The 26,854-nt window shown below is 51.6% G+C and overlaps 2 protein-coding genes across 2 annotated transcripts; both read right to left on the bottom strand.

The window, feature by feature from the left end:
* Positions 1–1,491: 1,491 nt before the first annotated feature.
* CHRNA3 (cholinergic receptor nicotinic alpha 3 subunit) lies at positions 1,492–13,011 on the bottom strand. The gene is made up of 6 exons (XM_016125865.2): positions 12,854–13,011; positions 11,172–11,311; positions 11,013–11,057; positions 9,861–9,970; positions 4,956–5,967; positions 1,492–2,343 (listed from the first exon to the last, which is right to left on the bottom strand). The coding sequence occupies exons 1-6, from the start codon at positions 12,927–12,929 to the stop codon at positions 2,215–2,217; spliced, it is 1,512 nt and encodes a 503-aa protein (XP_015981351.2). The 5' UTR covers positions 12,930–13,011; the 3' UTR covers positions 1,492–2,214.
* A 2,092-nt stretch (positions 13,012–15,103) lies between these two features.
* On the bottom strand, positions 15,104–26,085 carry CHRNB4 (cholinergic receptor nicotinic beta 4 subunit). The gene is made up of 6 exons (XM_016125866.2): positions 25,959–26,085; positions 22,662–22,810; positions 20,828–20,872; positions 20,617–20,726; positions 19,014–19,986; positions 15,104–15,946 (listed from the first exon to the last, which is right to left on the bottom strand). Exons 1-6 carry the CDS (start codon positions 26,011–26,013, stop codon positions 15,806–15,808), a joined length of 1,473 nt encoding a protein of 490 aa, XP_015981352.2. The 5' UTR covers positions 26,014–26,085; the 3' UTR covers positions 15,104–15,805.
* Between the last annotated feature and the right edge of the window lie 769 nt (positions 26,086–26,854).

The following is a 26,854-nucleotide window of genomic DNA, read 5'->3' as shown; positions in this document are numbered from 1 at the left end:
GCATCTTGTCTCATTTGCATTTTATTGTAGGCAGGTGTTTAGTGCCATCAAATGAGTAAAAGTCTGGTTCGGTGTATTTAAATTGCCTGTTAGCTTTCTTAGCATGTATACATCCCTAATCCCTCTTATGTCTCCATTACCGTTACTTAAAATTTTTATAAGTAAATAAATTTTATACAGACATTCCCTTTGCCAAGTATCATTCACTCAGAAATGTAATGGGATACTCTTAATAACTTGTCTCAAGCAGGGGCGATTTTGCCCCTGAGGAGACATTTAACAATTTTTGGAGACAGGTTTGGCTGTCACAACTGTCAAGGGGCGGGGGTATGTTATTGGCATCTGGTGGTTGAGGCTAGGGTGCTGCTAAAGATCCTACAATGTACAGGACACTACCCCCCAACACAGAATCATCCGGCTCAAAACATCCCTGTTCTAAAGATGCATTAACGACAAATGTGTGACTAGGCATATTTTCTTGTAGTATAGTAACTTAGAATTGTGAGAAATGAAGCATTTAGTCCTTTTACAATGGCGGCATGGTCCTTAGACTCCTAAAAGCAGTAAAGACTAAGAAGTTCGTGGTAAGAAATGGTAGTGGTGGGGTATTGCTGAAATCGTATAAAACGTCAAGGAGATAATGGGCTAGATTTAAAAAAAACACAAATATGTTGTGATACTGAACCAATTTCAAATCTGAAACGATTTTCATATTTCTGAACAGCAAGTTTTTCTATCTGGTTATGTTTCAGCCACTGAAAAAACGGGAAACAGTTTCATATTTAGCCCCTTTTTAACATGTGCACGGCATACTTGTCTGTCACTGGAGGAGAATTCTATTTTGATATTGCTTTACCTTACCAAAAAGGCTGGTTAAATGTTCATTTATCCATAATAAATACTGTCAACATTTTTCTTGCATGAATCTTTTTGAACAAAAATCAAAACGACTGGATAATAAGTAAACCTTGAAGTGCCAAAAAACGAAGCTAGCGGCTTGATAATAGGAAGTGTGTTACCATTAAGAAAGAGCCTAAAACAATAAAACTCTTATAAGAAAACAGGATAAATGCTTTGTGATCTTGGATTTGGGAGTGATTCTTGGATATAACACAAAAGGCACATATAAAAAAGAAAAATAGACAACTTAGATTTCACGAAAATTTAAAAATTTTGTATATCAAAAGATACTATTTTAATGTACTCTGTTGTAGTGAAAAGGCAACCTGCAGAATGGAAGAAAATATTTGCAAATTATGTATCTGTAAAGGAGTAAAACCCAGAATATATAGAGAACTAAAACTCAACAACATCGAAAACACAATTCAAAAATTGGCAAACGACTTGAACAGACATTTCTCAAAAGAAGATATACATATGGCCAATAAGCACATGAAAAGAGGCTCAACATCACTAATCATTAGAGAAATGCAAATTGAAACTACAACGAGATAACACCGCATACCCATTAGGATGGCTATTGTCAGAAAATCAGAAAAGTGTTGATAAAAATGTGAAGGAACTAGAACACTTGTGCACTGTAAAATGGTACAGCCATGGTGGAAAACATTATGGTGCTTCCTCAAAAAGTTAAAATAGCATTACCATATGATCCAGCAACTCCACTTCTGGGTATATGTCCCAAAGAAGTAAAAGCAAAGTCTCGAAGAGATATTTGTATATCCACATTCATAGTAGTGTTCGCCTTAAAAGTTGAAACATGGGAACAACTCAAGTGTCCATCAGGAGATGAATGGATAGCAAAATATGGTCTATATAGACAATGGACTATTACTCAGCCTTAAAAAGGAAGGAAATTCTGCAATATACTACAACACGGACGAACTCTGAGGACATGCTAAGTGAAACAAGCCAGTCACAAAATAACAAACACTGTGTGCTTCCACTCCGATGAGGTCCCTAAAGTGGCCAGACTCGGAGACAGAATGTGGAATGGTGGTTGCCAGGGTCTGAGGGAGGGGACAATGGGGAGTTACTGTTTAATTGATATGTAGTTTGTTTTGCAAGATTCAAAGAGTTATAAGATGGATAATGATGATGGTTGCACAGCAATATGAATATTTAATACCACTGAACTGTATGTGTAAAAATGGTTAAAGTGGTAAATTTTATGTTAAGTATGTTTTATCACATTTAAGAAGAGGAAGAGCCCCCCCACTCCCAATTTGCCTCAGACGGATACACGGTCAGTGCTTATGCATCATCCCTGGCCATCAGGGGCTGCAGAAACAATCCAGCTGTCCCTAAAATGCACACCAGGATGAAAACCCACAGAAAGATACGGTCAATCACCATGGCAACATACTTCCAGTCATCTTGAATCTGAAAAACAAAAACACAAATTTTGAAAGAGGAGAAAACAGGAAGGAGATGTCAGCATGAACACATTTTCAATCCTGAACATTTAAGAAATACATTGTAGCAGGGGCAGCCATTCCCGCTTAAATGCAAGAAACTTTTTTTTTTTTTAATTGATGTAGTCTGAGGAAATGTATCATTCTCAAGTTTCTCTTCAGGCACTAGAGAAATAGTATAAAATGTCTGTCATATTAAATCTGCTTAAATCAGAAATTTTGTAGCATATATATAACCTATTTTTTCTAAGTTAAATTCCAATTTATAAAGGTAGTAAAGCCAGTTAGTTGACTTCCACCTCTGTGGAGGATTCTGGGCTTTTGTTAGAGTAGCTAAGACAATCCAGTAGCATTTATCTTTGTTTCAAAGTACTAGTTCTTACTCAGTTTTAGATACTCATTTCCTTTAAACATCTATTCTGAAAATGAGATCAGCACATCAAGGCAAATCCATCATCACTCTTGGTCTTCCACTGCACCCCTCCCTCCCGCCTCAACTAACCAAGTATCATCTTCAGTTATAAAGCCAAATATCATGGAATTATGTATGGTTATATAACAGGCTGAAAATCCAAAATAATTGGTGATAATAAGGTAAAAGATGGAAGAAAGAGCAAGACTAATTATATGTAATCTTCGATTGAGGCTGGAAATCAGAAGGGGAATTGCATGTTAATTATACTCCTAGACAACTCAGAAAGCAAGGAAACCATAATTGAATTGAGAAAGAGAGAACCAATGAATCAACTGATTTGGAAAAAATAATCGCATAACAAAGAGGCAGTGTGTGGTGTAGTAATTTAATTGAGTGACAGAGTGAGGCTGGGAAAAAGGATTTATTTTCCCATGATGAGCTGGAGTCACTGTGTCTTCTTGATGACACTAAGGAGTTGTAGGTAAAATTGGAATTATAATGCTATATATGCCGCAAGGTACTTTATTTGAATTCTTAAGATTTTATAAGTGCTTCCAATACACAGCAGACCCTGTGATTCTCTTCCAGCCTCAATGGCTGAACCACAGGCCTGGGAGGCAGGGGTGGGAAAGTAGAGGGTTGGACGTGGACTTGACCCCAGTCCCAGCTCTGCTTCCCTCTAATCCTGAAAGTCTGGGTAAGTTCCGTGACCTCTGTCAGCCTCAGTTTCCACATCTGTAAAATGGGGATAAGAACAGTGCCTACCACAGAGGGTTATTATGAGGATTAAATTAAACGATGTATCTGACACAGTGTCTTTAATAAATAATACCTATTGATGTTAATGCTGATTAAAAAATGACCATTGTCCAAGTATAAATCTCATTCTGACAGCAATTCACAGGGTTTAATCTGGTGAAGAGTAGGACTTGGGTCTCACACATGAATACAAACAGTACTGCAAAAGAAGCTGGATGAAAATTAATGTTATGTCTAACTTAAAGTCTTTAAGGTACAGTGATATTGGCCGTTCTCTGGAAACTTTGGGACTAACGATGAATAACAGGTACGTGAGTTTAGGCAAAATGGTGAACTAGTGCCAGCTCCTGGCTCCTCCTAGCCTAGTCCTGGAGATGTCCCAGAAGACCATCAGGCCCTGGGACTGTGCCACCTGGTGAGTGCGCTGGGTTGTCAGGGAAGGGTGTGGGAAGGGGAGGACCCGGGAGAGCCTGGGACTGTGCTCATTTCTCCCAGCTTGCTCCCGGTAGCGGAATGTCAGTCAGTTTAGACGCTTTGGAAACCTTACCGTAGGTACTAAATTTAAAGCATAGCTCTCCAGCGAGCAAGCAGTTCCATGGGGAGGTATACAGTTGAGAGAAGTGCATGCATATGTTCACCAAAAGACATGTAAGAATGTTTGTAGCAGCTTCATTCGAAGTAGCCCCAAACTAGAATAAGCAAAGGTCCACCGACTGTAGTATAACTAACCTGAGAGCAGTACGGTCATATTGTGGAATAGTGTACACCAATAAAAAAGAAATAGAAGGACAAACCTCAAAGACATTTTGTCGCGTAAAGGGAGCCAGGCATGAAAGAGTTTATACTGTGCGGTTCCACTTGTGTGAAGTTCAAGGATCAGTGGTTACAGAGAACAGAGGGAGACGTTGGGAAGGGGGTTGGGCACTTTCCGGGCTCCAGAAATGTCCGTGTCTTGACTTAAATCATGGTTGCGTGGGTATACACGTAACGCGAAAATTCACTGAGCTGTGCATTAAAAGGTGTGCCTTTATGTAGATTATAACTAAATGAGACACACACGTTAGGAGAGCAAAATTAAAATTTTAACCTGAGCTGACTGATACTAATTGGAGTTCATTGCCATCTGTCTCCTGATTGGCTCTCTTGGCCCAGATTGCTAGAGCTCAGCGGCTAACTCGGGGAACCAGACACTCACATGAGCTGTCACACTGTTTCACAGATGAGGGGGCAGGCTCGGAGAGGGGAGGAGATGTGTCCAGGGACATGTAACTGGTAATGGAGGAGCTCATCTGAACACCGGCTGCTGGCTGCGGACTCTCGTTTCCCACCCAGCCCTACGGCTTGCCCCAGGATCCAGGATGTGTTTGCTGAGTGAACGAACAACCAGCTTAATAGCATGTCCTTACCTCTTTGGCTTCATTTTGTGCTTTCATGTTTTCAGCAATATACTTGACACTTTGGATGGCTTCCTTGATTTCCGGTGACAGAGTAGAGAGGGACAGCACGGCGTCGACAGATTCGGAACTGGAACTTCTCGTGAGGTTGGCACTGAAGTTTGAGATTTTCAACCTGCGGTGGTGGCAGTGGCCACACGTCCCGTCTTGGCAGGGGTGGCCCTCCTTGCAGCCTTTGGGCTCCGTGTGGCTGAAGCAGTTCAGGTTGGCAAGCTCAGCAATGTGGAGGGGTCTTGGCCTCTGACTGTTGCCCTCACTGCTGGCTGGCCTGGTCATGAACATGATCCTAGGAAGCAAGTTCAAGAATATGGTCTTCACCCATGTGGGCATCGTGTGAGTGGTTGGGGTTCTGTAGTGCACGTTGAGAACAAAGACGGTGATGACAATGGACAAGGTGACAAAAATCATGGTGAACAGGAGGTACTCGCCAATCAGGGGGATGACCAGTGAGGTGGACGGGATGGTCTCGGTAATGACCAGGAGGAAGACGGTCAGGGACAGGAGGACCGAGATGCAGAGGGTCACCTTCTCACCGCAGTCAGACGGCAGGTAGAAGACGAGCACAGTGAGGAAAGAGATGAGCAGGCAGGGGATGATGAGGTTGATGGTGTAGAAGAGCGGCAGGCGCCGGATGTACAGTGAGTATGTGATGTCGGGGTATATCTCCTCGCAGCAGTTGTACTTGATGTCGTGCTTGTAGCCCGGGGCTCGGATGATGGCCCACTCGCCGCTCTCCCAGTAGTCCTTGAGGTTCACAGAGGAGCCGATGAGCACCAGGTCAATCTTTGCCTTGTCGTAGGACCAGGACCCGAACTTCATGGTGCAGTTCTGGTAATCGAACGGGAAGTAGGTCACGTCGATTTTGCACGAACTCTTGAAGATGGCTGGAGGGATCCAGGTCACTTCCCCCGTGTACTTGAGCAGTGCTTTGGTCTTGTCGTCCACTTGGAAATCGCCAACGGCACTGCAAAGACAAATAGGTGCGATGGCCCAGGGTCACTGCTATGTGGTTGTCCAGTCCAGCTCGCACACACCAGCAGGTAAATGGTTTGTAAGACTGCGGAATCCAAGAGATCAGGGGCCGTGAAAGGTCACTCCATTCAGTGATAGGGACACTGAGGCCCAAGACCCCTCCCCCCCAATCTGACACACGTGTCACCCCCAGGGGTGTCACAGTTTATCCCACAACATAACAGGGCCCGACTTGATAGTTACCGAGATACCCCACTGCCAGGATGGGAAACTCTTCCCTGTAAGTCATAAAAGGGGATGAAAGTTGTCACTGTGGATTTCTAACATTTGTATATTTGAAGGCATTCATGTCCTTTAAAAGAGGAGAACGGCCAAACCCATGTGTCTAAGAGCTGAGAAAACTTACCAGCCCCAGCATTTAGGGATATCTTCGTGCTGTTGTCACTATATAGGGACGTGCGAAAACAGAAGGGACGTGTCCGGTGTATGTGTCCTCGCCAGTCTTGGCCTCTCTTGAGCAGGACGATCATTACATGCACAGAGTTGATGCCAAAGCCGGAGATAAGCTTACCTCGGTTGCCAGTGCTCATTTCTGCTATTTTCCAGGGATCCTGGTCACTGTGGCTGCTGCACACAGAACCCCTGGCCGGTCTGCCTAGGTCAGAAGGCCTGTTTGCTGATTGGGGCAGTATCAGCAGCCTGTCTCTGTCACCGGGAGACAAAGAAGACGACCTAGCTGGGAACTGGGGTCTGACACAGCACCAGCTACAGAGAGGGCACTCAGTAAGTATTTGTTGACCGAATGAATGACCAGAAAGTAAATGAAGATCTCACCCCCACGGGCTGCCCAAGAGATGGCTGGCAGCAAGGGACAGCAGAGGTGGGAGGGGTCTGAGCCTACGTGTTGCTGGACTATGTGAGTTGGTTACAAGAATAAAAGGTAGGGCGGCTGCAAGCGATGAGCTTTAAGGGAAGAAGAGGTTGGAAGTGGAAGGGAGAGAGGGCGTGAGTGGTAGGAGCAAGAGCGTGATGGTGCCAGTCTTTTTAATCCCATGGAATTCCCTCAGAAGAATAGGGCCACTGGGATAGCACAAGAAAAACCTACTGACCGCATCGTCCACATAGGTTACACGGAACCCCATGAACCTCCGAATACCAGAGCGTGGGATCCAACAACCAAGGGCATAGGGCCTGCTTGGGACCCTGTAGGATCAGCTGCTGGTGGGGATCAATGAGGGCAGAGAAAGGGGAACTCTCATGCCCTAAGTACCCCATACAGAAATCACCAAGACACCAAGAAGTATCTGCCCATCAGAAATGAGGACCCCACTCTGCACTGAATCTTCTGCAGGGGAAACAGTGAAACAGCTCCATGGCTTCCGATTTGTGAAGGCAACAAAAAAGGTGGTGGGAGTCCACTGGGGTTTTCCAGAGGAGTCAGTCAGCCCGCCGTGGGCTCTTGAGGAGCTTGGAAAGATCTCACCAGCTGCCTTCCAGAAGGACAGAGACCCACAGAAAAAAAGGCTGCTTGGGGCAGGGCCCAAACAGAGCAGGGCATGGAGCTGGTGTGAGAGAGGGGTACAGGGAGCAGAGGAGCTGCAGCTCCCAGGCGGCAGGGCTAATAGGTGAGGGGGGCCTGTCGAGCAGGCAAACGGGAGACCCACCCGTAGCCACTGGCACCCCTCTGGGAGCTTGTCCTAAAGGCACAGCAAAGGCCATCTAAACAGGAGCAACAGAAAAGGATTGGATTGACCCCATATAAACATGTAATAAGGAAAAAACAAAAGTGAGTAAGTGAATAATACCAGCAGTTAAGTGCATCTTGGCAAAAATATAGCCACAGAGCAGATGAAACTGATAATCTAGTATTACCAGTTAAACTAAAAAAACTAAGAAATCTTTAGAACCTCTGAAAGAGCAGCAGAAATCAGAAATAGAAAAATTAAGAAATAATTTGCCTAACAACAGGAGAATGTATAAAGAACTGACAGACTTAGGAAAGAATTGAAGAAAAGAAAGAAAAATCATGTTAGGAAAAACCACTAAGCTAGAAAAAACAAGAACAAGCAGACACCATGGAAAGCTTAGATGGAAGTAAAGGAGAAAAACTGCTTTCAAATCAGAGACAAAGAAAAAGAATCTGAGAGAGAATAATATTGAGGCAATATAGGTTTCTATATATGTAAAAATGGAGTTCCTGGAGAGAGAATCAGAGCAAAAGAACAGAACACATCTTAAAAACTATAATTTAAAAAAAAAAAAAAGAGGGCTTATCTAAGTGGTGCTGAGTAAAATGACTAGATTTTAAAGACCAAGGAAAAGGGGCTCCTGGTCACTCAAGCAGAAAGAACAATGCACTGGTTTACATCTGTGGTCCTGCCACACTTACTAATAGTGTCCCCTTTCTTTCCCAAAACTCACCTGATTTTACAAGAACAAGAAAATTAGACTGGCATCAGATTTTTCCAGCAGCGCTTTAGACCAGGACGCGCATCAGGATTTTAAAGATTTTTATGGAAGGAAAAACGAGCCCAGGATTTTATATCCAGGTACGTGACGTGAAAGTATTATCTAAAAAGGCTTCAGTGAGCTATGAACTTGTGAGAACTTAGGGTATATTGTGAGTACTTTCTGATGATTCTGCTAAAGAATGAACTGAACTCAGAAAACAAAAGATCGTAGAAGAAACTTTGGCATAAAAAGGTAAAGGGTGTTTCTAGTGTCAAAATAAAGAGAAACCCTCAACAGAGGAGAAATCCTGAGAAACTGAGGTTCTATCTAACTCGGAGAGAGATTTGGATGATTTTCTCTAAATGTTATTTTTAGCCTCGGATTCTGAGGCAATTCCTCATGGTTCTTGCTTCTCCCAAATCCGATTTGAAGCACTGCACTGTGTCTCTCAGTGTTGGGAAAGGCATGTATCCTAAAGTGCTCCAGGTATTCACCCATGATTTCCAGCAAGGAAATCAGCTCAGCTTCTCTTGTGTCCCGGCTCTTTAAGGACCAATTGACAAATGCAAGTGGTGTGAAAGAATCAATCTGTATTTTCTTGGGAAAATAGTAAATAAACACGGACCATTCTAGGGTGGTTAAAGATTCCCCTTTTTTTAGCCAATGGTCAGAAAGTGGGATTCAGCCCAAAACATAGCTTCTCCAGTTCTAATATTAATAGCAAAAATATTAGTTTGTAATCATCAGTCATAAAAACCTAAACACAGAATGCTTTTATGGATTAAAATCAGGTTAGAATAATTCTATATGAAGTGTTGTGCTGAAAAATGCTTAATGGTTGAAACAATATAACTAGTGATAAAACACAAGTGAAAATGTTTTTTTAATACCCTAGAACGAACTAGCACGTATTGTAAACTATCAGGTAGCATTTACGTTTGCCGAATAACAGAGATTGAGTGTGCAGAATGTCAGCTTTGTTGGGCTGAGGAAGTTCCAACTGGCAGAGGAGGAGCCTCTCAGGCTTCCTGAAGCAGATGGGAAGGTGTGGCTGGGGAGAGAGGGACGGCCAGGGTGGCTAACACACCAGGTGAGCAAGAGGACGAAGCCTTCCTGAGGGCTGACCTCGGAGGGCCTGCCACAGCCCACTCACAGGGAAGGTCAGCCTTGGGATGGCCTTGGTGGCAGATGTTGGCCATGCATTTCTGTACCCTGCGTCCCTCTGGTCTGTAACTGCACGTTTGGACTTTGTCACCCAGGAACTCCTGGAGGCAGGGGTATCTGCTTTGTGTGCTACTCTAGCTCTGGCACCTAGTAAACAGTAGGTGCTCTATTAATACCCGTCGGGAAAGGCCTGAGGGAGGCCAGGCTGTGAGCACAGCGGGCAGAGGGTCCTGATGCCAGCAGACAGCCTGGGAGGGCAGGCGCCCTTACTTGTTGTATAGCACGATGTCTGGCTTCCAGATCTTCTGGGCAGGGACACGCATAAACTCTGCCCCGTCATAGTCTGAGGGGTTCCATTTCAGCTTGTAGTCGTTCCAGATCTGGGGGGAGACAGCAAAGGACCGGCGTGGGTGAACCCCCCACCCCTGCCGTGTGTCATGGAACAGCCTCCCATTGCAGAGCACATGGGCCCAATTTCTCACGTGGGTGCCAGTGGGGGAGACAGCACTGGGCCCTGTGCAGGCCACCTCCTGGCTCTCCCAGAGCCACTGCCTTCGTGACTGTGGGCAGGGCAGCACGAGTACTTGAGGACCACAAGTGCTTACTCTGGTCACTTCGAGTGGCTTAAGTGCGTGCTGTTTATGTCCCTTGAAATGGTTCTCCAGGAGCTTTTTCAGACACATTCTCCATCCAGCCCCAGGAACGGTGCAGAACCCTCTTCTATGTCAAGGTTGGACAGGGCTGGCCTCTAAAGGGTTCTAGGGAAGGAGCTGTGATCCCATCGGGCCCAAGAAGTGTTTGGGTACAGAGGCTGGGAGACCTGAGCCCGGAGCTCCTGAGGGACTGTGTGCCATAGAACAGCATGTGGGCACTGTGCCCCGCTGGCCTGCCAGCCTCCTGGGGAGGGACTGTGCTGGAGCTCAGTTGGCTGGGCCGGTGGAAGTTTCACTATTAGGCCAGTGAGTTATTTGTCCGGCACTGGGCAGAGCCTCCCTAGGGAGGACACGTGCCAGACAATTTCTTTGGCTTCAGTCTGGACAGGAAAATCCAGAACCCCTGCCCCCACCCCACTGGCAATGACAAGAACATGAGCTTCTGGTTGAAGCGTGAGATTTTGGAAGTGGCAGGGAAGGAAGTGGTCTCAGGGGCCACCTAGGGTCAGGGTCCGGGCTCAGGTGTGTCCCATTTTAGTGTGCGATATGAGAAGTCTTCCCCTCCAAGCTGCAGTCTGTTAAGTGTGGCTTGAGGGGCTGAGCCCTGCAGTCCCTCTGGGAGGAACCTTGGGACCCCAAGCCTAGAAAGAGCCAGACCAGCCAGTCAGGCCCCAGCTTCACTCCTGTGCCTTTGGCAGGCTTGGCTCACAGACAGCAAATAAAGCGGTCACCACCAGGGGGCAGCTGTGCCCAGGGCCTGGGCACTTACTTGCTTGAGCCACAGGTTGGTCTCCATGATCTGGTTTACTTCGTCCTGGAAAGGCAGATTAAAGTAGATGTGTGAAGTACAAAAACAAAGCTGGCTCTGGGAAAGCATCTTCCAGAAGCCCCGTACCCAATGGCCACGGCTCGTGGCCCCGACACTCACCACCTTCACCAGCTGAGACATGGACACCTCAAACTGGATGATGACGGGGTCAGACACGTTGGCCACAGGCCGGATGATCTCGTTGTAATCTTCAAACAGCCGCTCAAACAGACGGTGCTCAGCCTCGGAGCCGCTGGCCACTGAGAGAAGTAGCCCTGTCAGACCCCTTTCCCCTTGCCAGGGACACCTGTCAGCCGCAGCCTCCGTGCCACCCGTTGGGGACACTCTGTGGATCTCCAGACTTTCATACTACTTTCCCTCCTTCAAGTTACAGACTGGGAAACTGAGGCCCTGGAGGGACAGGGATTCCATCAGCTCACACACATTCAGTGACAAGCATAGTAGGTACGGGCCCCGGCTCTGAATCTGGGTAGACCTGGTGTAATCACGACAAACTGCCTGTGAGCTGTTTCGGTTTAGGCGAGTGGTGTAAGCTGTCTGAACCTGTTTCTTTATCTGTAAAAACAAAGGTGGTGAACGTATCCAACCTGTAGGGCTGCTGTGAGTGAGGCGCAAAGCCCGGCGCTGGCATATGGTCATAGCTCCTAAGTTCATCGTTACAACAGGACAGGTGCAGAGTCTGCCCAGGCACAGCTGCAAGCTGCTTTCGTGATGGAGATGACCTGTCCACCCCCAAGGCCGGGTATTCTGCCTCCCAGCCTCCCAGGGGGAGGCGGCAGCCCAGGTCTGGGGCTCTCCTTCATTCCAGCCAGGACTCTTGGGGGTTTGGCCACCAAGCCTTTGAGAAGTCGTGCGCCTACATGGCTCCCATGATCTTGGACTGTGACCCAGGCTTCTTGCTGATGCTTTCTCTGCGCCCAGATCCGAGGCTGCCACCTCTCTGAAACCCTTAGGGACCCCTTTGTTCATAAGCCACACCCCAGATATCTTGAGTCAGCTGTCTGTGGCTTCCTATTGACAGATGTGGGGACATTCTGGGGAGGAGATGAGGGGAATTCTTGGTGAGGTCCAACCCAGATTCTCCAGGTCTTGAAATGGGATCTTGCTGCTCTATCCCGTCCCCCTCTAAATAAAAGAGGGCTACAGGCGGGCTCTCCCCCCCGGGAGCTGGGCACCAAGGCGGCAGGTAGGACACGAGCCCTGAAAACACAGTGCGGCTCGTTCTCCTAACGGGCCGCCGCCGCCGCAGCCTGCCAGACCCTTGCCGCTCCGCACTCCAGCCCTCCCATGTCACCCGAAGAACCTTCCGGTGGCGAGTGCGGGCCACTTCTCCCTCCGCAGCTCCAGGACCCCGGATAGCGGCGGGAGGCGAGCTCGCTGCTAGGATCGCGGAGAGACTGCAGGAAGGGAGGCTGGCGCGCTCTGCGCCCCGCCAGAACCAACTTCCCTGGGCTGGGGGAGGAGGGCTTTGGCAAGTCTTTACCTCCTCCCGGCCTCAGTTTCCCCGAGGAATGGGGCGGGATGCACACAGTGGAGTCGACGCCCGGGGCACGCCAGCTGGGTCCCAGTGCACGGAGCAGGCCCCAGGAGGAGGCACCGTGGGGAAACGGGCGACCCCACCCAGCTAGCTGCGGCGGGGACAGCGGAAGGGGTCCCCGCGGTCGATTCCCGGCCTGGCGCCGCTTCGATGTCCTCCGCGCTGCGCTCCCTGCGGGCCTGCTCAGACCCCGCAACCCCTTCTGGGGACAACTGTCCCTCTGGCCCCCAGCATGCGCGCATACCTGGCGTCTTCATTATCAGCAGCAGCAGCTGCAGCAGCCGCAGAAGTGGCAGCGCCCGGAGTGGGTGTGCACCCATGGCCCGCCAGCCCGGCTTCCGGGAGACCCCGAGCGATCCGGGGCACCCGCGGCGTGGTGGAGACAGACTGGGCTTGTGCGCTCCCCGAGCCGCGGCCACTCGGACTCAGGCGGGGCGGGGCGGGGCGGGGCGGGGCGCGGAGCGTGGGGCTCCCGGGTCTAGTCTGGGGCGTGCTGTGCGGGCCAATCAGAGCAGGGCCGCCACCGCCGAGGGGGACCACGTGGCATTCTCTGCTCTAGCATGTCCCGTGTGTGTGGCACCAGTCGCAATTTCTCCCGGGAGCCTCTAACAGCTCAGGTTTTGACGCGATTAAGTAAGTGTTAAATATTTTCGGCGCGATACTGGTATTTGTGGTTTTGAGGGTCTGTGCGTGTAGGAGGCGGAGGATTGGCGTCCGCTGAGGCCGCGTGGGCCGGGAGTCGCTCCTTCGGGAGCCTCCGTGAGGGGTTCCTAGAGGGTTGTTATACTGTTTACTTGAGAGTGTTCGAAATGCTCCTTAGTAAAAAGTGAAACGAAAGAAAGAAAAAAACAAAAATGAGGTGTTGGAGATGGGACCTTCAGAGAGGGCATTGCTAGTCCAGCACCTGGCCTCCTGCAGAACTTCCTCTGTCCCCAACCCTATCTGCACCTCTGGGGGCCTCAGAAAACTGCAGTGACCAGGCCACCCTGGGGCCCTTGGCCTCTCTGACCACCTGCCAGGTGGGGTGGGGCACCTGCAGGTTCCCCTGGGGTCCCTTCGTCACAGGACAGGTGAATTGCCTGTATTATTTCAAGAATAGGTCTCCTACCTACATTTGAAACATACAAAAGGAGACATTTTGCAGGACCTAGAAAATGTTTGTAAGAATCAGGGGCCTGCCCACCCGGCCCCCAGTTAGTGCCCTTCATTTGGAAATGACTGCAAACCACGTGTCTTACCGAGGACTTCTATGCACAAGATACAAAGAACCCTCATAACTCAAAAGTGAGACTAGATAGGTGTGAGGAATCTTATTGGAGTGATGCAAATGTTCCAAAACTGGATTATGGTGATAAACTTGCTATAACTCATTGAATATCACACTTAAAATGAGTGAGTTCTAAGATATGTAAATTAAACCTCACTAGAGTTATTTTTTAATTCTTACTCAACAGTAAGAAAACTAAGACCCAATTTTTAAAATGAACAAAAGAGTTAAAAAGAGACTTCGCCAAAGAGGATACACAGAAAGCAAAAAAAAATCACAGAAAAAGATGTTCAACATCACTGGCCATTAGGGAAAAGCAAGCTGAAAGCAGGGCAATGCACCCTGTCACATCCACTGGGGTGGCTGGGTAAAAAGTGCAGCCAGTACCACATGCAGGCAAGGACCCAGAGCAGCTGGACCTCTCGTACACTGTGGGAATGCAAAATGCTATAGCCCCTCCAGAAAAGTCTGACAGTCCCACATAAGTTAAACATAATGCAACCACACTCCCGAGTACTCATCTGGAGAAATCAAAACAGTTGTTCATACATAAAATTCTATACCTGAATGTTTATAGGAGCCCTATTCATAATTGCCCCAAACTGGTAACCTAAATTTGACATCCATGTGATAGAATATTGCTTGGCAAGACAGGAAAAAACTGTGGGCACCCTCAGCAACTCGGATGCCTGTCAAAGGCTTTCTTCTCACAGGCTCATGTACATGGCATTTTTGAACAGCTAAACTACAGTGATGGAGAAAGATGAGTAGAGGCAGGACCGGAAGGAGCAGCACAGGAGGGGGTGTGTATGTGGGTAGTTTGGATGATGGACGTCATCTCGTATATCCTGATAACACAAAACTATGCATCTATTAAGATTCATTTTCTTGGCAAAAAAAGAGAGTTTTGTATAAAATCATATAATTTTTAAAAATAGAATTTTGAAAGTCCTCCACTCCACACATATTTTGAGCACCTATTATGCACCAGGCACTGGGCAAAAGATAGAATGTTGGGGCCCAATCAGAGCATCTGGGAGGGAGACGCACCTGAACCCAGCCGTGACACACAGTGGAATGGGTGCTGGGCTGTGGGTCACGGAGGAGGAGGGGGCCCCTGCTTTCTGTGGGGAGCCAGGGGCAGCTTCTCAGAGGAGGGGCATCTGAGCTTGAAGGAGGAATAGAAGCCATTCGTTCATTAAACAAACATTTATTGAGCACCCACTGTGTGCCGAGCTCTGTCCTGGGTCATGGGGATACCACAGCAAACACAAAAGACCAGGTCCCTGCTCTCATGGAGCTCATGCTCTAGTAGGTAGATGTGGGCCGCAGACATGCCAGCAAGAACCTCAGGTGCTGAGGAACGTGTCAGGGACTGTGACTGTGAGGGGGATGCTTTCGGGTGACTGGGGAAGGCCTCTCAGGGAAGTGACACTGGAACAAAGGGTGGATCAGAATTCAGCCCTGGAGGATGCAGCCACAGGAAGAGCCTCGGAGGCACCGGGGGAGGGTCTGGAAGGTGCTGCAGGTGCACAGGCTCAGAGCTGGGAGGGATCCTGAAATGTGTGACCACTAAAAGCCAGTGAGCCTAGGGGACTGAGGGAGTACAGGGAGACGGGGTGCGAGGGACGATGCCTGGCACATAGCAGCCGCTGCTGCTATGCCCGTCCTTACTCTGGTATGCAGCTGAACTGTCGAAAGCCCGCTCATGTCAGGGTCCCCTGGATTCCTCCGAGGCCTTCAGAGAGAACAGTCCAGGCCCCCAATCCTCACCTCTCCCACGCCGTGGCTGTTTAATGGGCTGATGGCTGATGGTGTCATTCATTTAGGGCCTCAGCAGCTGTGACCCAGAGGGAAACCACAAACTGCCCACTGGGCCACTTGCATCATCTTACCCCACAACTGGGGACCTGGGGCATGCAGGGCAGCCTAGGGACCCTCGGAGGGCACGTGGGTCTGGAAGACGGGAGGCAGGAAGAGCCCCACGGTGCCCAGCACACACACAACCACGAACACCCACAGGAACAGCCGATCGACCACCATGGCCACGTACTTCCAGTCCTCCACAACCTGTGGGCAGACAGAGGCGGGTCACACAGGTCAGTGCTGGGGTCCCCGTGCTCTCTTCCTGTGCCCCAAGTTGGGCCCTCACTATCTGGCTGGAACCCCACAGGCCCCTGTGCCTCACAGCTTGTCAGTCTCCCCCTACCCACTCCCGCAGCTTCGCAGAGCCATGGGGAACCTGGGCTGGACAGAAAGCTCAGATGTGTGATTAAAACCAAACCTGATTGTAAGCAAGGAAATGAGGCCTAAGGATCACAAGTTTCTCCTCTTATTTTCACTTCAAGCCTCCTGAGCTGGCCCCAGATGAAGGAAAATTTAGGGCCACCTTGGGGGGTGGGGCACTGGGGAAGGCGCGATAGCCTGCTGTTCAGTTTCTCATTCTGGTAACAGTTCCAGTCATTAAGGCCCAGCTTCCTTGCTGTATCGTCTGGTCACTCTCAGAGCCCAGCATGGACTGTGGGGTTGGCAGAAAACTGGCCGGCCTCCAGAGGTGCCACAACAGATGTGTCTGCCTCTTCTGCCTGGGGCGATACGATACCCCTGCAGCGCCCTAACATCCTGGCCTTCCTCCCCGATACCTATGTTCACACCCTCGCTCTGGTGAGACTGGCTGCATCTGAATTCTGGAGAGATTCAGGAGTTGGAAATTTGCACAGCGATGAGCAAGCTGACATTAGTGACCCAATTTGTCAGGGCCTCGTCAGTGGTGTGTGCCACCCAGCCCCAGGCCCCCAGCCAAACGCAAGTGCCACGGGCCCGGACCAGTGGGTACCACCTGGCTCTCCACGTGAGCTCTCCCCCGCTTTCTTGGCTTTCTTTTTGACAGCCCTAATTTCAGACGACTCTTTTGTGGTGTGTGTGCCTTCTCCCCTCTTTTTATATTTTGTGCTATTTATAGTGACCAGTTAGTCACCAAGCAGGGTGAAAGTGCTGAGGCTGGGAAACACAGCCTGGGCCGGGTCAGGGGCAGACACACTCAGAAGGGAGAAAGCTGCTTTCTTCCAGCCAGACATGTGAAAGTCGATCACCCAAATCCATCATCTTCTCAGTGTAGGACAAGAAAGTTTGGGGATATCAGAAAGATCTGGGTACAGAGCTTGGCTCTGCTCTGTGCCAGTGTGTGACCCTGGGCAAGTCACTGAGCCTCTCTGAGCCTATCTTTCCTTGTAAAATGGGGGTGGGAGCAAATGCCACTTCACAGGGCTCATGGAGGGTTAGCAGTGATGGGTGTCAGTCTTGGCAGGGCGCCTGCTGTGTGGTGGGAGCTCAGTGAATACTGAGATGATAGTAACCGGGATGCTGGCTGGGTCCTTCCCTCGAGAGGCTTTTAATGAACTGATGTAGACAGAGTCAGAAGCCTGTGAGCACCATGGGGCTGGGAGTCCTTTAGGAGAGGGGGCTCGGAGTGGGTGGCAGCTCGGTGGGGCAGCTGGGGAGCAGGGCTACCCCACCTGCACGTGCATGGGAACCACCGGGGAGCTGCTTGGAAATGCAGCTCCCAGACGCCTCCCTGAGACCCTGGCTCAGTCCTGGTGGCCCCGAAGCTGGATTTTGAAAAGGTGGCCAAGTGGCTCTTATTCAGCCCACAGGGCCCCAGGCTGCACAGGAACCATTGGGACCCAGTGATTTGGGTGATGCTGAGCTACTGGTTTTGAACGAAAGGAAAGCACAATCAAAGCGATTTTTTTAAGAGCAAAGTCTGGTGGTCCTGGACAGCTGTGCTGCTCACGCTGGCGAGTTCCCAAGAGTCCCCTGGGGACCTGGCAGAACAGGTTCTGAGCAGGCAGGTCTGCGGGGGCCTGGGACGCTGCGTTTCTACAGTTCATGCGCTGCAGGCCGCCATCAGAAGAGCCGGTGCCCTGCATTCCACGTGTTACCAACGCTCTTCTCCCCTCTTCACAGTGTGAGTCTGCAGCTTCTCTGGCCTGCTCTTTGCCCTGCATGCCAGCTAATGGACTGCAGAGCTTTCCCTGGAGGATGGGCCGGTGGACGGGAGCCGCAGGAAGGTAAGCCGGAGCAGAGGCAGCGGCGTGCACTGGGGTCAGCGTCTGCTGAGAGGGTCTGGTCTGATAAGGTGTTGAGATGAGAAGGTTCACGAGACTGTGACACTTGCTCTGCCTGCTGTGGCACCGCGGTGCACACTTCCTACCATTACCATCGCATTCTGTGCTCTGTCATAGAACTGTCCTTTGCAGTGTTAAACGTTCGGAGGAGTCGTTGGGACACCTGCACTCTAGCACTCACTGCCTGTCCTGAAGAGTAAATGCAACCTTTCTAAAAATCTGTAACCGTAGTTACCCTGCTCAATGAGTTATGATCCTGGCTAGCGATAATATTTTAATTGATATTTCTGTACTCTTAAAAGCTACAAACGTTTGGCTACAAATGTAGGGCTTCTTGGCAAGCTTGAGGAGGCTGGGAGCAGATGCTCTTGGTGCCCTGGCCACGTGTGCCCCTAAAGGCTGCAGGCATCACTTTCAGCCCCCCTGGCAGTTTCCCACTTTGGGAGCCTGTGTCTCTCTCTCCTCTGCCCGGGGCTTCTCCAACCCCCAGGGTGTTGGCTGCACAACCCACTGGCAGAGCCAGGAAGTAGAACCCCCATGGGACAGGAGCTGAGGGACAAACGCCCACCTCCCCCCAGGGGCTGGTTCTGCGCCTGCGTCCTCAGAGGGTCTTTGCTGGGCTGAGCTGCTCCAAGCCCTGAACTTCGGGCCTCGGGCAGTATCCCACTCACCAGTACCCATGTTGGTTTAATCTCGCTTCCCCAGCTCACTGTCCCTACTTCCTTACTCAGCATCCTGAGATCACTGGTCATGTGAACCACCTTTGCCCAGGTCCTCACTTCAGGCTCTGCTTCCGGGGAACCCAAAACTAATGGAAAGGATCGCCCGTCTTCCCCCCGCCCACCCCGTGCATGAAGCTCTGATACAGCTGCGCGACATTTTGGGTTCCTTACCCCCACAGACAGTTTGTGAGCCCTTGTCTCATAAGAATGAACTGTGGGAAATGGGAGCTGGCCCTATTGTCTGAGCCTGATCCCTGGATACGTGGTGGGGGCTGGGCAGCAACTTACGCTCTGGTCCTGATCGTCACTCTTCATGTGCTGGGCGATGAAGCTGACGCCCTGTAAAGCCTCCTGCACATCCTGCTGAAACCTCCCGGAGGACCTCGGCCGGAAGTCCCTGGGGGTCCTCACAGAGTCAGAGCCAGTGGGAGGCTTGGGAGCCGCAGAGGCAGGATTCACGAAGTACGTGGAGGTCCCACAGAGGTTGGAGGAGCTGGCCGGGCCCAGGGCCGAGGCGGTGGTGGGGGCCTCAGCCTGGCTGGGCTGGGAAGTCCTGGGGGGGCTGCCGTCGGGGCGCTTCATGAAGAGGAAGGTGGGCAGCTGGCGCAGGAAGCAGCGCCTGACCCAGGGCGCCATGGTGTGCGTGCTGGGTGAGCGGTGGTGCACGTTGAGCACGCACACGCTGGTGACGATGGAGAAGGTGACCAGCACCATGGTGAACATGAGGTACTTGCCAATGAGTGGCACGTCCAGGGAGGTGGGTGGCACGATCTTGGAGATGAGCAGCAGGAAGACGGTGAGAGCCAGCAGCACGGAGATGCACAGCGTCATCTTCTCGCCGCAGTCGGACGGCAGGTAGAAGACCAGGATGGCCAGCGAGGTGATGAGCACGCAGGGGATGATGAGGTTGATGGTATAGAACAGCGGCTTGCGGCGGATGATGAAGTCGTACGTCACGTCCACGTAGCTGGGGTCCTTCGGATTCACCGTCCTTCGCCCCGGGAGGGCCACGATGTCCCATTCACCACTGGGGGTGAAGTCATCCATGCTGGCCGTGGGCGACTTGAGGACCATGTCAATCTCCGTGTGGTCGTAGGTCCAGGAGCGGAACTTGAGGGTGCAGTTCTGCTGGTCAAAGGGGAAGTGCTTCACCTCGATCTTGCAGGCGCTCTTGTAGATGGCGGGGGGCAGCCACATGATGCTGCCGTTGGAGCGCACCACCACGTTGGTGTAGAGAGACACCTCGTAGGTCCCGTCAGCACTGGGGCAGGGGCAGGGCATGGAGGACCGCATGAGGCTCCCGTGCAGCTGCCAGCTACAGAACCCCGCAGGGAGTGGCAGGGAGTGGCAGGGAGTATCCTCATGCATCGGCTCATTTAGGCCTCCCAACAGCTCACTGAGGTGGGTCTTGTTTATCCCCGTTTTACAGAAGGGGAAACTGAGGCTCAGAGAAGTCAAGCAGAAGAGCCGAATTCGAACTCTGGCCCATTGTCCCTGCACCCCACACTCGTAATCATTTCGCACTTCTGCCAGTGTAACTACCACCTGGAGACAGTCTCTTTGGCTCCCCCCACTTACCTAACGTATTTACAGAGTAAGTCGGCGCCACCGACACCCAGCCCTTACCAAGCAACAGATGGTCCAATAGATGGTCTTGGGGACAGAAGGCACTGGACTTGGGCTCAGGGCGTTAGGCCTGGGCCCAGCTGTGCCTGAGCGAGTCTGGGCCTCCGCATCCCCATCTGGAACTGGGGGCACTGGCTCTGTTCACCTCTACCTCCTCTTCCAGCCTGACAGCTAGGAAGTTGCGGTGATGCACAGATGGGGCCAGGGGCTGAACTCAGGACTGGAGAACCCCGCAGGCTGGCACCCCAACGGCCCCACCACTCACTTGTTGTAAAGCACGATGTCAGGCAGCCAGATGCGCTTTGCAGGGATCCTCAGGATGTTCACACCCTCGTAGCAGGAGCTGTTCCAGGCCAGGCGGTAGTCGGTCCACTCCTGAGCACACGGGTAGGGCCCTGTCACTCATACATCCATCGCCACCAATGGGCAGCCCTGGAGGAGAGGCCCTCTGGGCTGGGGACCCTCAGGGCACTTACCTGTTTCAGCCAGACATTGGTGGTCATGATCTGTTCTCGCTCATTCTGGGGAAGGAGAGGGGCTATCAGTTCACTGGGCAGGAGGAGCCCTACATGGGCTGCTTTGTCACATAGGCTCTGAGCTCCAGGGCCATGCGCCCTGTGGCCACACAGCCTATCCTGGATGGTGTTTCACATCCCACATGTCTAGACAAAGCTCACGATCTTCACATGAGCTGGTCCTGCATGCATGGTCTGCCCAGTGAATCACCCCCACATGTACCATATGATCTCCTTTTCTGTATTTTCCATTCTTTTTCTGTTACTTGCCTAGGCATTGTCCATTGGCCTCTGTCTTCCAGTTCCTTAACCTTATCTTCTCTTATAACCAACCTGCTATTAAACCCATCCCGTGATAGGCTTCAAATTCTCTATCAGTATAATTTTCTTGGACCTATCAACAGCTGTTTTCTTTTTAAAAATTTAGTATTTGTTTATTCATTTTTAGTAGTGGTAACATTCACATACCATAAAGTTTACTATTTTAGTAGTAGTTTTTTAACAGTCTATGCCTGACCAAATCTGTATGTCTTTTTTCCATTGTCTTTTTTTTTTTTTGCCTTGGTCTATTCTTGTTTTGTCTTGCCTTATTGGGCGCCTAGCAAATTTTCATCCTACTTTACAGTCATGCGTCACTTACAGTCTGAGAAACACATCTACATTAGGTGATTTCGTCTTTGTGCAAACATCACAGAGTTCACTGACCCGCGCCAAGATGGTACGGCCTCCAACATACCTGGGCTGCGTGCCATAGCCGCTTGCTCCTAGGATGCCAGCCTGTCCTGTGTATTATTGTACTGAGTACCATTGGCAATTGCAACGCATTGTGTTCTGCTGTTACAATGGCGGTGATGTACTAGGCAATAGAAGTTTTTCGGCTCTGTTACAATCTCAGGGGACCACTGAGGTGTATGTGGTCCGTTGGTCCGTCGTTATTCGGTACACGTCCCTAGGGAGTGTGGACTTGGCTTTAAGGAGGGCAGTCAGAGGAGGGGTGGATCGCTGTCATCCAGGCTGTGTCCGAGCTGGTTCAAAGCAGATTTGCATTTTGTGAGGGCTGGTCTGTTTTTGATTCATTTTTACTCTCGGAGGTTGTCCTCTCAAGGTTTCTATCTCCTTAGTGAGGCTCAAACTTTAATATGTGCCACCCCAGGCCTGTGAAAGTGGCAACCATTGCCTGAGGCCTCCCAGCCTCTTAGCCACCACTCCATGTTCAGCTCCTTAGCCTCCGTCCCTGTTTACCAATCATTAAACTTGGGGAAAAGCACTGTAGACCATCAGGGATCTGGAACCTGGTCCCTCAAGTCCTGGCTCTCCAAGACTTTTAACGTATTTTGATGGTGGGGAGGGGGCAGGGTGTCCATCTTTTCTAATTGTTCTTGTGGAAAAATGAGTCTGCAACAAGCTGCTCTGCCATCACTGAACGTAGAAAACCGCCCATCTTTAAAAAATTTTTTTAAAGTTGAGGTGTGATTGACATACAGTGAAAGGCACAGACGGCAAGTGGACGTTTGGATCTGTTTTAACAAATGTATTGCCCATGTAACGCACCTGCTTTCAAGATACAGGACATTTCTATCACCCAGAAAGTTCTGTCGTGCCTCAGTCCTGTCCTCTCTCCCAAGTGGAGAATACCAGATGGACGATCTGGGACTTCGTGCACAAGTCTGGGTGATGCCACAAGGGAAACCCAAGTCACCTGACTCCCAGCCATGCACACTGAATGGCCACCCCTTTTCCCAAGACCCAGCCAGGGCACCAAAAACCCGCAGAGTCTCCCTCCCCCGACACCTACCACACTAATGAGCTGGGCCAGGGACAGCTGCAGCTGGATGGAGATGAGCTGCAAGGAGCTGGTGGCCGGGCGAATCAGGTTGTTGTAGCGGGTTTTGTTCAGAAGGTGATCCATGAGCTTCTCCTCGGCATTGGCCACGCGGCAGTCCCCTGGGAAAACAGGTTAGACCTGCTGGCCCTCCTCTAGGTGACACCCACTGCAGCTGATGGCAATGGAGGGGGAAGCTGGGGGGCACAGGGGTCCCTGGGTCAGGCTGAAGCCGCTGAGGAGCTGGCAGGCTTCCCTCTCCTCGGGAATGCCAGTTCAGTATTCCAGAGGGAGCCCAGCGGTCCTCCCAAGTGCCACCTCTTCCTTCTCTCGTTCCCTCCAGCAAAGTGGCACCTCACAACTAGACATCTAGTCTAGACCTGTGTGTCTTCAGGTGGCCGCCCGGATCTATCGATTCTACCTTCCAAATCTCTCCATCTGCCCTCTGATGTCCTCCCCTCCAGCCCTGGTCCTTGCTCACTACCTGCCTGGGCTCTTTAGGGAGGATGTGTTGGGAACCAGGGGGGCACCTTGGAAAGAGGAACACTCAGAGGAAGATCAAGGACACCTGAGGTGGTGGGAGAGCAGGTAGTATAGGATAGAGGGATGAAGGAGGCTTGGGGTGCCAGCGAAGGGCTGTGGCTCACCAAGCCTAGGACTCAGATTCCGTCCTCCCCTGCAGGGCAAGCTCCCCATTCTACCAAACCCTTCCCTCTGGGTGGGGCCAGGGGCTCAGAGCCTGAATGGCTTCAAGTGAGCAAGTGTGAGTCAAACTCCCGGGTAGGTGCTGGGTGGGCCGCAGGAGCAGCCTCCGCCCTGCCTGCTCCACGCACTTTCCAACTCGCTGCTTATCTAGAGCAGATGCAATATTTAGTGCCCTGTGAAAGAGGCTGCCCAAGTACCTGCTGCTACTGTCCCTCCCCCGGAATGCTCCGGGCTCTCCTGAGGGTCCTCCGATGCTTGACCTAGATTCTTGAGCCCCTCCTCTCATGCCCTGGACTGCTTCACAGAGGCCCACTGCCTGAGTGCCCTGGAAGCCAGTCCACAGCCCCAGGCTCCAGCTGGAACCTCCCACAGCCCTCTGTAGTATATGTACTTGGGCTGACCAGGCTTTTCCTAAAGAGGAGTGTGACTTGTCCAAGCCCATCTTGTATGGCTGGGGCAGCTCTGGGGTCAGAATCTGCAGCTCCTGGCCCCAGCCCTGTGATCCTGGGAAAAGCTGGATCCACAGCTCTGCAGCCTGCATTGGCCACTGCCACCTGGGCTTCCGAGAGAGCCACGACTGCTCGGCAGGCTTCTGGCTCCGAGTCCATGAAAGAATGCTCAGGCTGCCCACCTTTGCACCTGTCTTGCCTCTCAGACACTCAGCTGGCCCCGAGGGACCCTCCCCTATCTTGAAGACCACCTATGGGCTTCTGAGTCAGTGGCTCTGAAAACCATTTAGCCAACTCTTTGTTTTTCAGCTGGGCAGCTTGAGACCAAAGAGGGGAGGTGCTTACTCCAGGAACCCCAGCAAGATGGGCAGAGCCGAGTCCAGGCGCCAGTCAGATAGGTCTCGGGCCTTTTTCCTTCTCTGCTAACTTCCTGTAAGGAGGCTGCCCCTGCAGAGGCCTTGGTGTCCAGAGCCAAGTGTGTGCGCACTCACACTGCTGCTTGGACTTGTGAGTGTGGGGGTCCCAGTGGGGATGACCAGCAGAGCTGTTGTGGACTGGAATGAACTCCTTGCCCCCGCAAAAGGAGCCCAGAATGACACGTGTTTAGACTTTACAGTCTGCCGCTTTGTGCCTATGAGGGCTTCCTGGTCCAAAAGACAGGGGACGGGCCCTGCACCCCAAGATGATAGGGTGGCTAGATGGGTGGACGCTTCTGGGACACAGTGGGTCACACCCCAGCCCTGGGGCTGACACTGTGAAACAGCCCGCCACTAGAGGTCAGTCGTGACTCAGTGATTCTGAAGGGCCGTGGCCGGCCTGCCTCTGTCCAGGGCCTTCTTTCCCAGGCCCTCTCTGGAACAGAATGGGGCTGACTATCCGAGGGGACACAGTGGGAATGCTAACCCGTGTGAGCCTGTGTACAGTTTGCAAAAGCACAGCTGGTCTGAAAATCTATGTTAGAAGAATGGCAAGGTAATCCCTATTTTGGAATCACACTACAGAAAGTGAAGGTCACAGACTCTGCTTTGCAAGTGGGCATGTGAGATGCAGAGCGATTTTCAGTGCGTGTCTTTCACCAAGGATGGGAACGGATTTGTGTTTATTAAAAGGGAGCTATGGGTTTAAAAAAAATGTTGAGGGTTTTACCTTTTACATAAAGCTCAGCATTACTGTCAGTAGCTTGTGCAATCAGATGTAAGAATCACCTCGGTGCTGTGTAAACGCAGGTCCCCAGGCTCTGTTTCCAGAGGTTCTGATCTGTGAGCCCAGGTTTCTGCTGGGCGATTCTGATACATGACCCCAGGACCATGCTTCAGAAACACTGCAACTGACTCGCACATCTGAGTCCCCATGTCTGTAGACAGGGCCCGTCATCCCCAGAAAACAGATAGCGAAACTGAGGCCCAGAGAGGGGAAAGGAAGGACATGGGGTCACCAGCAAGTGGTGACAGAGCCAGGACACTGAGTGCGGTGCGGCCGCTGTCTCTATGAGAGCCACATATATCCGTATATCCGCAGCCCCTCCTCCGGCCCCCCTGGGGTGTGCCTCTGTCCCAGCAGATGTGGCCCTGGTCCTCTAGGCTGACCAGAGCCCAGACGTTGGGCAGGGGCCAGAAGGTGGGAGCTGACAGGTCCTCGGTGCTCAGGCTGGGAAATGCTCAGCACATCTGAAGGGCGGTTTGGGTGTCCTGCCAGGTGTCACATCCTGCATGTTGCTAAGCGGCCCTCCCCACGCCGGTGACCAGAGGTGGTGGTGTTTCCTAAGAGATCCACCCCAAACTGTGCACATTTTGGGGCTGGCAGGGTGGGCAAGACCCCTTTCTCCAGGACTGGGCGCCAGGCTTGCTCCTGATGTCCACACTCGCAGGGAGGAACCTGGGGGACCCGAGCGGGGCCAAGGCCTCCCTTCGCGCTGAGCCGAGCTGCCCGCAGAGCTCCTGTCCACCGACCCCCCACGCAAAGGCACTGGCCTCGCCCCGACCTCGCAGACCTGCTTGTCCCAGCAGCCCGGCCCCTCCCGCCGGGACAAGCTCGGCCACTCCCCTCCCACCTGTGGCCGGTCCAGCGGCCTCTGCCGGACCCGGGCGCCCTCCCGCCTTCCCTTAAGAGCACTCACCGCTCCCGCAAAGGGCGGCCAGGGAGAAGAGGACCAGGGGGTGCGCGCTCCTCATGGCGGGCAGGACCACCCGGCACCGCAGCTGCTTCTCAGGCGAGAGTGCTGGTCCTGGGAGGGTAAGCGCACGGGGGGCGCTCGGGACCCGCGCTCGCCGGCAGAGCCGGGAGGGCAGCGGCTGTGGCTCCACCCACTCGGGGGCCGGGGCGGGGAGGGGGCGGGGCCATGAGGGTCCCTCCGGACCGATTGGGGCTTACCTGCCTTCCTGGAAAGGAGGCTGCAGGACAGTGCCTGCGTCCTTCGTCCAGCTGGGGAGACTGAGGCAGATACCTGCACAGAAGCTCTCCACAGCCAAGGAAGTGGTTGGGCTCCAGGCCGCAGGTCCCCGGACTTTGCCTGCCGTCTGAACGCAGGACTCCGGAGGTCTCTGGGAAATGATCTCGAGTCCGGGTCCTTGGGGTTTGCAGAAAGGGGCGCTGCCAGGATTGGGGGTGGGTAAGGCAGCCGGAGAGGGGCACAGCTATCTGCAGACTGAGGCGGGGGCACTTAGGAAAAGTGGGAGGCATCTGGGAGGGTCCAGTTCAAGGGGGAAAGACAGCTGAAAATGTAAATAAATCCTTTTAAGAATGCCATTTCCAAGCCCCTTGGTAATACAGAGGAGCAGAGGTTCAGGGGTGACAGGCCTTTTTTAAAAAAAGTAAAAATATCGTAAACACATTTAAGGCCACCTGTATTTCTACTTTAAAATGTTTTGTTCCTGGGAACTCGCCTGTGAATGGGGTATTTGGGGATGAAAACGGTTTGAAACTAGACAGAGGTCACACGGACAGCACCGTGAATGTACTAAACACCACTGACAGGTGCACTTTCAAACAGTTAATTCACTATTATGTGAACTT

This window comes from Rousettus aegyptiacus, unplaced genomic scaffold, assembly GCF_014176215.1.
Source record: "Rousettus aegyptiacus isolate mRouAeg1 unplaced genomic scaffold, mRouAeg1.p scaffold_m13_p_14, whole genome shotgun sequence".
NCBI lineage: Eukaryota > Metazoa > Chordata > Mammalia > Chiroptera > Pteropodidae > Rousettus > Rousettus aegyptiacus.
This window is presented reverse-complemented; position numbering and strand designations above follow the sequence as displayed.

Coding starts and splice junctions, on each gene's coding strand:
- CHRNA3 (XM_016125865.2), bottom strand. CDS start 12,929: ATGGGTGCACACCCACTCCGGGCGCTGCCACTTCTGCGGCTGCTGCAG. Junction 11,058..11,171: donor TGTCTCAGCTGGTGAAGGTG/GTGAGTGTCGGG, acceptor CTGCCTTTCCAG/GACGAAGTAAACCAGATCAT. Junction 2,344..4,955: donor CACAAAATGAAGCCAAAGAG/GTAAGGACATGC, acceptor TTTGTTTTTCAG/ATTCAAGATGACTGGAAGTA.
- CHRNB4 (XM_016125866.2), bottom strand. CDS start 26,013: ATGAGGAGCGCGCACCCCCTGGTCCTCTTCTCCCTGGCCGCCCTTTGC. Junction 20,873..22,661: donor TGGCCCAGCTCATTAGTGTG/GTAGGTGTCGGG, acceptor CTCCTTCCCCAG/AATGAGCGAGAACAGATCAT. Junction 15,947..19,013: donor GTGACGATCAGGACCAGAGC/GTAAGTTGCTGC, acceptor GTCTGCCCACAG/GTTGTGGAGGACTGGAAGTA.